This window comes from Bos indicus x Bos taurus, chromosome 15 (genome assembly GCF_003369695.1).
Source record: "Bos indicus x Bos taurus breed Angus x Brahman F1 hybrid chromosome 15, Bos_hybrid_MaternalHap_v2.0, whole genome shotgun sequence".
Lineage (NCBI taxonomy): Eukaryota > Metazoa > Chordata > Mammalia > Artiodactyla > Bovidae > Bos > Bos indicus x Bos taurus.
Genome location: NC_040090.1, coordinates 34,354,161 through 34,366,540, shown reverse-complemented (window position 1 = coordinate 34,366,540; position 12,380 = coordinate 34,354,161). Strand labels below are relative to the sequence as shown.

Genomic DNA, 12,380 nt, shown 5'->3' with positions numbered 1-12,380 from the left:
AAAAAGCCACATATGTGCAGTTCAAGAGTTTTTCACTAGAATAAAGTCTTGGTAAATGTAGATGCCTAGAAAACAATTCTTCAGTTAGTGGAATTTGGACCACTTAGGTGCGTTTACATGATTTTGGTAAGCATATTAAGGGATAATTATTTGCTTCTTTATGAGTTCGCATTATCTTCAGAAGAACTTGTTTGAGAACATAAGAACTTGATTGAGAAATCATATTTCTCCTCAAGAGCTGTTGGTTGTACAACTCAGGGTAGCTGCCTTGATGGGAGATGGGGGAGAACAGATAACTAGTAACCAAGGGTTTCTCTACAACAAAATAATTTGTAATGATATAAAGAGTCCTTCTTTTCCTTAACCTTCTTAGCCCCCATCTCCACACCCATCACCTTTATCTGGAGGAGATCCCAAAGGCTTCTTTGCCATGTAGGCTTAGCCCTCCACTAGAACTATGAGAAGCATAAAGCAGTATGATGTATTCAATAACTGATATTTTGGACATCATTAGGTCAATTTACAGAGAGCTTCCCAGGTGGCTCAGTGGTAAAGAATCCCCCCTCAAGGCAAGAGACACGGGAGATGCAAGTTTGATCCCTGGGTTGGAAGATCCCCTGGAAGAGGAAATGACAACCCACTCAAGTATTCTTGCCTGGAGAATTCCATGAACAGACAGTCCAGGGGGTCGCAAAGAGTCAGACACAATTGAGTGAGTGAGCATGCACACAGGCAGGTCAATTTACCAATCAAGTATGAACAGCTCTGCTTGTATTAGAATGTGGGTTTCTGGAGGAATAAATGAAGGAGCACAAAAGAGCCTATCTCTACAGTGAAAAAGCCTGTTTGAAATATTGAGTACGGGAAAATATTGAAAAGCATTAACCTTAATAGACATTCATATATATTCATATACATATATATTTCATGTATATATGTGTGCATATATATTTATAGGCTTCCCAGGTGGCTCTAGTAAAGAACCAGCCTGTCCATGCAGGAGACTTAAGAAACCTGACTTTTATCTCTGGGGTTGGGAATATCCCCTGGAAGAGGGTGTGGCAACCCACCCCAGTATTCTTGCCTGGAGAATCCCATGGACAGAGTAGCCTGGCAGGCTGCAATCCATAGGGTGGCACAGAGTTGGACATGACTGAAGTGACTTAGCACACACATGCACATATATGTATATATTCACATATGTATGTATATGTATAGTCCTTGTTTATATTTTTGTCCAAAGAACATATAATAATGTCTTTATTTAAAGGGTATACAGTAGAAAAAAACAGGAAAAAACTGACATCATAATATACTGTGCTTCATATTAGACACATAGGCAGTGTGACAAATGAGATCCAGAGACATGGGATATATTATTGTCATTTAAGAAGCCAACCCAAAGGTGTCAAGATCATTCTCTCATTTGGAAATACTCCAACTGATATCACATTTTTACTGCATGCAGCCTTGTGAATTTTTAGTTATCCAGATTTAATGTGTAACTCCAGAAGCTTGATTGCCTGCATTTTAACTTTCTTTATCTTAAAACAGGAGGTGGAGATATTGTTTATTTCTACTACTTAAATCACCTAGACTGTGGGTTATGCAGTCTTCTAGTGAAACAAGAATTTTCAATAACTCCCAAAAAGTTTTACAGTGTCTCCACTTAATCAATTACAGCCGTGGAAAGTCTTCTCACTTGAGAGAAATACTGATTGAGAGATTAAGGGAGACTTTTCTAAGTCTTGCTCCAAACAACATAGTTTCTGTTTATCACTGACATAAAATCAGCTTGAAGAGGGAAGTCAAAACCCAAGATGGCTTTGGAAGATACTTCTGCATTCTGAGGAATAATATCTTGTATTATTCACCTTGGGGAATCTAAGCATGCTCTTCTTAGACTCCACTTTATCAAGTCATAAATCCATAGTTTAAATATTAACTGTGCACTTTTCACATTGTGATACTGCATTTGGAAAAGTGTGAATATGTTAGCAATATAATTTTCAGGTAACTATCACTTCAGGAAGGAGTGGAAAGGAAATATAAATCCTATGGAACTGGTGGTATGGAGAACTTACGAGTGACAGATGAAAATACACCAAGTCAGGTTATCTACAACAAATTTGGAACCATATAATCATTGGAAAATTAAATATCTTTCATAAATGTTTTACAGAGGAAACTGAAGCAGATAATTTTAGAATATTCTCAACACAGTCACTTATAAAATTGATGTTTTGCTAAAATGAACAGTGGGGAAGTGAAGATTAAGTCATTGATGTGGAAAAATTGCCTTCATCGCCTCCTGCTTTCTCCTTTGATTTTTAAGTTCCCACCACTGACACTCATGTCTGTTTGCTCCTGCTTCACAGTAATTTTTCTTGCTATTTCCATTCCAAGAATGTCTGATATCCTAGATAGAGTGTGAGCTCCAAAATTTAGATATCAGCTTACATAACATTTTTATCACCATCCTATTGTGATGATTTTCTTGTAGAGTGTAATCTCCTTGAGAAGAATATCTGATATGTGTTACTTTATTCCCAGTGCCTAGGACATGGCTTGTTACACAGTAACTGGTTAACAAATAGTTGTTGAATTAAATAAATGTAGAAACTTTTTGTTGGAAATAAATGGATAAGATGACCTATATGCACCTATGGTAATATGCAGTGACACATGAATGATCTTTATGTATTTGCAAACACAGTATTTGGTATGATATTACACATTTTATTTCTCTGATCCTAGTGAATTAAAATTCATGTCATTATGAATTTGAATTGTTTTACAAACAGATCATTAAGGGTCATCCTCAACTAAATCTCCCATATTTCCACCTTCTGGTTGTGATCATCTTGGCATGGCAACTTTATCTTCGGAAGAACTGATAAAAATCAAAGAAAAAACCATCATGCCTCCTCTCAACACTTCTCATCCCTCTCCTGTCACCTTCTCACTGATGGGCATCCCAGGACTGGAGCACCTGCATGTCTGGATTGGGATTCCCTTCTGCTCTATGTATGTGGTGGCGGTGGTGGGGAATGTCACCATTCTGGCTGTGGTGAGGGCAGAGCGAAGCCTCCATGAGCCTATGTTCCTCTTTTTATGCATGCTCTCAGTCACTGACCTGGTCCTCTCCACGTCTACACTGCCTCGCATGCTCTGTCTCTTCTGGCTTGGAGCCCATGACATTGCCTTTGATGCCTGCCTGACCCAAATGTTCTTCATTCACAGCTTCACTACCATGGAATCAGGCTTTTTCCTGACCATGGCCATTGACCGTTATGTGGCCATTTGTCATCCACTGCGCCACACCACCATACTGACCCACACTCGCATCACTATAATGGGTATTATTGTGGTGATTCGGGGAGTTGCTTTCTTTTCTCCACACCCCATTCTGCTCAAACAGCTGCCTTACTGCAGAACACGAATCATTGCCCACACCTACTGTGAGTTCATGGCCGTGCTGAAGCTGGCGTGTGTGGACACAGGAGCCACCTCACGTTACAGCCTCAGTGTGGCTTCTATCATTGGCTCATGTGATGCGATTCTTACTGCTGTATCCTATGTCTTCATCCTCCAGTCTGTATTCCGCTTGCCATCTCGAGAAGCTGGCTTTAAGGCTTTGGGCACATGTGGATCCCATGTTTGTGTTATTCTTGTCTTTTACTCCACAACTGGTTTTTCCATTTTCACTCACCGTTTTGGGAAAAATATACCTGCACATATCCACATTTTTATTGCAAATATGTATCTTTTGGCGCCCCCTTTTCTCAACCCCATTGTGTATGGAGTAAGGACCAAGAAAATACGGGAGCATGTTATTAAGGCACTAAGTGTAAAAGTTGCTTGATTTTAGTTGGATCAATGAAGTACATACTTCAAGATACATAGAACTGCAAGAGATGATGTAGGAAAAATAAGTAAACACTTTCACTCCCGTAAGCTGATTTTCACTTACCACCTGAAAGCTGTTATTTACCAGATGTGTAGAATATCTATGGATTCTAACTCAACATATTACTGTAACTTTTTTATTTAGTAATATTAGTGATGAAGTTGTTAATCTCATCCTAAATATGTACCTTTTGGAGGTAGGTACAATAGGGAATGAAAAGTAGATAGAAGGATAGAAAACTGCAGTAGATACTTCTCCCTGCACACCCCCTCCAAAAAAGGAAAAATTATCTAAGATCTACATGCTGAATTTTATAGACTAGGCATTTTGAAGAAATCTTGAGTCCTATATATATGGCTGTGAATATTTAGAACCAGTAATAAGTGTTGTATCTATGACCTGATTGAATGAAATGAAAGGCTTGAGAAAAATGAATAGTACTAATAATACCCAAAAACTAAATAAATTTAATTAAGAAGACATGAGTACTCCCCTCAAGGGAAACAAGCAGAAACAAAAATAATAAACTCATGAACATGAATTTTTGTGAAGGTGTCAACATTGATGTTAGAGCTTCAGTGGCTTTTTAGAGAAAGTATGATTGAGCCAGGAATATTAAAAAAAAAACAATATCTTGAATTCTACTGACTGCTAGAACGTAGTTCATATATTACAGATTTGATATTTAGTAGCTATAATTTTCAAACTGCCACATTACCAAGAAGAGAAAATAACCAGGTGCATGGGTAAGAGTACAAATCCCGTACACTATTGTTTTGCTTAGTAATAACAGTGCTTCCAATAGAAGGTAGATAAAGTGATTTTAGGGCTTCTCAGGTGGCACTAGTGGTAAAGAACCCACTTGCCAATGCAGGAAATGTAAGAGATGCAGGTTTGATCCCTGGGTCAGGAAGATCCCCTGAGGAGGGCATGGCAACCCACTCCAGTGTTCTTGCCTGGGGAATCCCATGGACAGAGTAGCCTGGCGGGCTACAGCCCATAGGGTCATAAAGAGTTGGGCACAACTGAAGTGACTTAGCACAGCACAACACAAGGTGATTTTAGCAGATGAGAAGTTCTATAGGGATGGTAGTCTCTGGACACTGCTCTGGAGGTTGTCTAAGAAATATATCAACTCTATGCCTTACAGAGAAGCTTTTAGTTGGAGAGCTATTTTGATCCTTTGGCTGGACTTCGTAAAATGTCAGCAGATTCCTTAGACTCACCAAAATTTCTATATCCACTTCCCCTAATATTGATCAGAATTTCATAGATCATATAAAAACATTCTAAATAAATTTAGAAGATATTTTCAATCTTAGAAACTCAATTTTACAATTTGTGATGTTTAAAATTTATGTCAGTCAGTTGTTCCAAATAACACAGTGATTAAGATTCCTGTTCAGGAAATATTGATAATCATCAGTATGTTTTTTAATCAAAATTAGCAATCATGGTTATAGGATTTCACCACATGTGAATTTCACTGTGGGTAGAATTAACAGAAGAGATCATAGAAAAAGAGAAAAGTGTGAACAGAAAATGATGACTGTGTAGAGGGGAGGGGAAAGGACATTCAACTGGTGGTGGGGTTTGAACAAAAATTTGAGAAATGTGAAAAAGCCTTGGTGCATATGAGAAAGAATCGTGGTAGTGGTGCTACAACATCATAGATCATCAGTATTTCAGGATTTAAGGCACTAGACTTTATCTTATTGTATGAGTCCAATCTCTACAATTTTCTTTCTGGGCTTGGCAGTTCTTATTCTACAGGTCTGAAATAGTAGAACCATTAGAATTTCTCAACATTCTTTCCTCAGATAAAACAGAGATCCTGTTACTTCTCATGAGAAATGTGGATAGACCTCTTAGTTTGAAACAAAGAACAATGAGGAAAACACATAATCCAATAGTTCTTATAGGTTCAGTATATTTCCCACAGATAAAAGGTTATGTGTATATGGCTATATCTGTATATCTATATCTTTATCTCCCCTTAACGGCATAAAACTTAGAAATACAAACAAGAGATATACTTTAATCTTGGAATTCTTCCATTTATTTCTCAAGTACTGGTATACCAAGATATATAACCAATTATTTTGCCTCTGTTAAAGAAAAAACATGAATATATGCCTTTATTCCATCTCTTAGAGCTTCAAAGAATTTATAAATATGTAAAACCAGTGCTTTTTTAGTGTACTGAAGTGCTCTATTTTAGTCATAATGATATATTAATCTGTTCATCAGACATATCACACATGCGGAGAACTTATTTTAATATAGATAATATTCTAAGTGACAGTCATACCCTCCCAACCCACACACACCTGGAAATTTTGCCCTTTCTTTTGATAAGACATGGCTAGTCATCCATATTGCTCTGAATCCTATACATATCTTCCTCAGTTTCTCGTGGGTTTACATCCTGATAAATCCATCATAAGTTAAAAATAACAGAGGTAAAAAATGCATACAATACACCTAACCTACTGAATGTCATAGCTTAGCCTCACTTAACCTGAAATGTGCTCAGAACACCTACATTAGCCTACAAATGGGCAAATGCATTTAACACAAAGGCTATTTTATAACAAAGTGTTGAATATCTTATGTAATTTATTGAATACTGAAAGTGAAAAACAGGATGGTTGTGTGGATGTACAGTGCTTGTAAACAAGTTTGCCCTCATGATCACGTGGTTGATGGAACTGTAGCTCACTGCACTGCCCAGCAGCAGGAGGGTATCTTACTACATATGGCTAGCTTTGGAAAAAATCAAAATTTAATATTCACTGTACTGTTTCTACTGAATGTATATTGGTTTGCACTATTGTAAAGTCAAACAAAAATTGTAAGTCAAGCTACTGAGTTGCAGATCGTCTATATATAAGAGGTCAAGATTCAGTACATTCATTAGGATACTCTGCTTTTTATCCCATGACTAAAATTAATTTCTAGTTTTATACATTGGGATTTTTAACAGTCTTAAGCTCAGAGTGGGCTTCCCAGGTGGCACAGTGGTAAAAAAAAAAAAAATCTGCCTGCCAATGCAGGAGACTCAAAAGATGTGGGTTCAATCCCTGGGTCAGGAAAGATCCCCTAGAGAAGGAAATAGCAACCCATTCCAGTATTCTTGCCTAGGAAATCCCATGGACAGAGGAGCCTGGTGGGCTACAGTCCATGGGGGTGCAAAGAGTTGAACATGACTGAGCATGCAATGATCTCTCTTAAGCTCAGAGTAGAGAAGGATAAATAACTCCTTTGATGTTAGCTCTTAATAAAATCAATTTTCATCCAACCACCTTTCTACTCCCTAGAAACTCAGGACAGGAGGTTTCCATTGTTTTCCTTTCCATCTGCCTAGTCTTGTTTTTCTACCTTTTGGTTCAGGTTGAGAAATATGTGCTTGTGTTCATCATCAAGACAGACCCTACTTGGTATAAACCCACATATCTCTTCCTGGCCATGCTCTCTGTGTATGACCTGAAGTCTAGCACTGTAATCCTTCCCTTAATTATCACTCTCTTCCAGGTCAGTGACAGAGATCAATTTAAAAACTTACCTGACTTAGATATCATGCATCTACTATGAGGCCACAGAAAGACAATGATGTTACCCATGAGAAAGCATAACAACAACAAAAAAAAAAGCAAAAGCAAAATAGTTGAGTTGCAAGACAGGGAAGGATATATTGCACAAGTGGAGAAGTTGACAGTCCATTCATAGTAGCAGCAAGTCAGTAGTAATACATGAGCTCAGAGGCAGATAGATAGACATGTTGGTAAACATGTTGATGGGATCTTCTCTTGCTTATTTTTTCTCAGTGAAAGTGGAATCTAGTTTATCATCTAAGAGTGAAGTTAGGGGAAGTGTGACAGAGGTTTGGATTAAAAGAATACAGGAAATAATTTTGAGGTGACAGAAATTAAAAGACTTCAAAATTAAATGTATTATTAGGGGCCCACTTGATATAGTGAATATGAATTCAAAATAAGACCAGTCACTTGGTTGTAGATGATATTTTTCTCTAGCCATCTTTTTAGAAAAGTGCAAGCTTGAGATCTCTGTTATAAAAATAAGCCAAAGATTGCTTCTGTATATGGGCCTCTCTGATCTAGAGACCATTCATATCAGAGGCTATTAGATTGGTGTCCCCGTGGTTATTTAGATCACAACCTGTGTGATTGTATGCTGAACATCTGGACTGGCGTCTGTCATTTAAAAATATTTACCAATATGATGAATGAGAAAGTGGAAAAATACAAATTGCAGTAGAAATATAACAGATAAACATAATTTAGTATAAAAGAATAGTAGTCCTTATTGAAGCAGTGACATTCCATCATAACCTTAAAATGAATAGGAAATGAAAAAGCCTAGGGAAGTATCAGACATAGAAGCAAAAACATGAATCAGAATCTTAAAGGAGACAGTGAAAGATAGTCTGGACTGGTCGAGACTCAGGGAAACTTAAAGATGAGCTGTGTAGCGGAAAGTGATGCCAAGAACCAACAAGACTATAAAGGTTCTTGTTGGTCCTTTGGGATGTTATCAGTTATAATCCATGGAATATATAGACTTTAATTCAGGCATACTTCAGTTTTAAATCTTGGTCATATAGTGATTAAGTTAATAAGATGTGGAACTAGAGATATCTGGATTCAGTTCCTAAAATCGCCCTTCATTTGCTATAAAAATTTTACTTAAATCATTTAATCTAATGGTCTCACTACTTCCTTGACTTTTTAGTGGTAATTTCCTATTTACAAAAGTTGTTTTGAAGATCAGTGAAAGAAGGGTTTTTTAGCATTAAACATAGGCGCAGAAAGTGATGACCTCTCAGTATATGAACATAATACTTTCTTATTGTTCTGAGGTTTCCTAATATTTTCCCACAAATATATTTCATATCAAAGCACTCAGAAAACCTTTGGGAAATAATAATATCCTTATGTGTTACCTTATGGGATAGTTAATATTAATTAATTTAAGTCTTGTAGTTTGAGAAAAGGCCCCATATCCTGGAGGACCACTGATTCCCCTGCCACCTACACTGTTAAATCCAGTGGGATTTGATGCTGGGTATAATCCAGCTGATATTCAATGACCACACGTCTTAGCACCTGCTCTCATGCAAGATGGCTGTCTAGATTACTCTGAGTTTCTAATTTGGGTGAGTTGATAGACATACAGGACAGTAAAAGAGAGAAGGTGGCTACATTCAAACATCTGCATTTAAATTATGAGACCCTTCCTCAAAGAGGTAATGTCCATCTCTTCAAAAATACTCTTAGTAAAGTTAAGAGTAAATCTTGTAGACATGTAAAACACTAAAAAGGTGTAGTGAACTCTGTTGATTATCTAAAGTATATGGAGCATATATATGGTCATAGACACCTCAAATAAGAGTTAAAGTAGCATTTAACTCCTTGACCAGGATAAGCTTTGAGGTCAGATTCAACTCTCAGCAAGGAAGAGCCATGTTCCTCCCAGTCAGCATTAGATGTTGATCAGTCATGGCGAATGTCTGTGGGAGGAAGAATATTACTTTTGACCTAGATACTACTGCAAGAACAGTGGTTTGCAAAAGGAAGTTAATAAAAAGGAGGGGGAGGAACATTACAAACAGAGAAGTATGTGAAAAAGGCACAATTTCACAAAGAAGCATGTTGTATTTGGGGAATAGTTAGAAGTTAGTTGTTACCCCTATAGGAGGTACAGAAATAATATCTTAAAATGCTCTGTGTAAGATAATGTGCTAATCTGTTAACATGCATTAACAGCATTTATTTTCTCCACTTTACAGTTGCAGAAACCGAGAAAAAGATGTAATCAGTGTATGTGCTGTGCTGTGTGCTTAGTTGCTCAGTTGTATCTGATTCTTTGTGACCCCATGGACGGTAGCCCACCAGGCTCCGCTGTCCATGGGGATTCTCCAGGCAGGAATGCTGGAGTGGATTGCCATTGCCTCCTCCAAGGGATCTTCCCAACCCAGGGATCAAACCCAGGTCTCCCACATTGCAGGTGGATTTTTTACCATCTGAGCCACCAGGGAAGCCCATAATCAGTATATAGAGCACAACTAAAAGTTTTTATGGAAATACATGCATTTAATAAAAGGGCATAGGAAGAACCTGTGATAGTGAAAATAATCAGATGGAAGGGAAAAAAAAGATGAAAACAAGTTATACCATTACTTATGATGTGATACATTTCAAGATTTATTGAACTTTATTTCTTCTAAGTCAAAGATCATGGTCATTTAAAGTATTAAATAAATGATCATTTACAGAGCTCAGGTCAGGCTGGAAAACTTTTCAGAAGACACTGGGAATATTTCTAATACAATATATAGTCAGTTTAACAAGGTCTACATTCCTCCCAAAATGCTGGGTAATGTAAGTCATATTCCAGTTTTGATGACACTTGATCAGACTATAAGTTACAATGAAGTAAATAGGACTCAATATTTGTAATTACATTTATCTCAACAGATCCATTTCTAATTTATGGATATTATGTAGAGTATATTAGAATGGTTAAACACAATTTTCTAGGATGATAAAAAGAATGTTGTTGTTGGTCTATTCTTATTTCAAATTAGATTTCAATTGCTTCATTGTAGATGTAGAATAAATACCTTTAAAATTGATAGACAATAATCATTTAATTCAGGGTGTGAATATTGATAGATGCTTAATAATAATAAAGGAGACACAATGGTTATTTAAAGTAATATCTAAAATAATACTCTATAGATTATCAAGTTTAAATGAAAAAGGCAAATGTTGAAACACTCACTCAAAAGTGTCTTAACAAATATGACTTTAAAATTATGAAAATTCTTTGTTGGTTATATTTTACTATTACTTAACATCTGTGACAGCAAATACTGATTTGGGTGTAATGGAAATAGTGTGAACTTTGCAGTCATGCAGTTATGTTAGCACTCTGATGTCTCAGCCATTCTTTCGGTGAGGCCATTGCATTATCCATAACACTCTGGGGTACTATGTTTTAATTGATAAAATTTGAAAAATGATATTTAGTTCACATTGTTTTTCCAGCTACAAATGAAGATATACAAAGATTCCAGGAAAATATATATATATATTTTTTTCATGTTAGGATGACTAAGTCTTACTTTCTTTCCTTACTTCATTTAAACAATGATAGTAACTGAAATCATGCTAATAATGTATGAATCAAAACTGGTACCAAGTACATGGATCTTTGTAATGATCTGTATGTTCAGACAGAAGTGATCAAAGTAAGAAACAAGGCATATTGGGGGATGTACTGTGAAGAAAGCTGAGTGCCGAAGAATTGATGCTTTTGAACTGTGGTGTTGGAAAAGACTCTTGAGAGTCCCTTGGACTGCAAGGACATCCAACCAGTCCATCCTAAAGGAGATCAGTCCTGGATGTTCTTTGGAAGGAATGATGCTGAAGCTGAAACTCCAGTACTTTGGCCACCTCATGCGAAGAGTTCACTCATTGGAAAATACTCTGATGCTAGGAGGGATTGGGGGCAGGAGTAGAAGGGGATGACAGAGGATGAGATGGCTGGATGGCATTACCAACTCGATGGCCATGAGTTTGAGTGAACTCCGGGAGTTGGTGATGGACAGGGAGGCCTGGCGTGCTGCAATTCATGGGGTCACAAAGAGTCAGACACGACTGAGCAACTGAACTGAACTGAACTGGACTGAAGAGAAGAATTAAGGTAGAAAGTTAAGATTTTTGAAAATTAAAGTTAAAATAAGCAGGTATGTCAATTAGGACTATTTCACTGAAAAGGAGAGAACTTAATAAAGGTATGACTGTTAAAGCTCACATTTTGTGAAGACTTTTATGCACAAGATAGATAAATCTGTAGAGCTCCATGGAAAAGGCAGTACTGTTTCACACCTCCTGAGGATACGTTCTGTAACAGTACTAGGAACATGTGTAATGACTAGGAAATGAGTAATCATACCTGAGCGTATGTACTCTCAGAAAGTACTTCAGACATGTCCTAGAATATTATATCTCAGAATGATATTAAGAAGAAAATTGGGTTAGATGAGATCTTAGATCCTTTCCATTTATAAAGCCTGATATTGTTTATCAAAAGATAATTTGACTTAAGTTGAAACCAAATTGTGAATTTAAAAAGTAGTATTGAATTTTACTATACTTAGATTGTTAACAGATTTAGAGTTTGTTTTGTTCTTAAATGTGTGAGATTCATGACTTGATTTAGGGTTAGTATTTTGTGTCTGGTTGCAAGGTTTTTATTTTAGTAATTAGTGTTACTAAATTTTTTCACCCTGAAGTGTAACCTTGGATGTTTTCTAATGTGATGCTTTGGGATCTTCCAGGCTTGTTTTTCGTTTGTTGCCAGATTTGGTTGTGATGATCTTGGCACAAAGCTTTTTGCATAAAAAGGAGGATTCTATCAGCAAGAGACAGAAAGCAGCAGAGCA

General features: G+C 36.8%; 1 protein-coding gene across 1 annotated transcript; it reads left to right on the top strand.

Moving 5' to 3' along the window:
• The first annotated feature begins 2,869 nt into the window (after positions 1-2,869).
• LOC113904926 (olfactory receptor 52M1-like) lies at positions 2,870-3,865 on the top strand. The gene has a single exon (XM_027561994.1). The coding sequence runs from the start codon at positions 2,870-2,872 to the stop codon at positions 3,863-3,865; it is 996 nt and encodes a 331-aa protein (XP_027417795.1).
• The last annotated feature ends 8,515 nt before the right edge of the window (positions 3,866-12,380 follow it).

Excerpts from the sequence above, each read along its gene's own strand:
- LOC113904926 (XM_027561994.1), top strand. The coding sequence starts at position 2,870 with ATGGCAACTTTATCTTCGGAAGAACTGATAAAAATCAAAGAAAAAACC.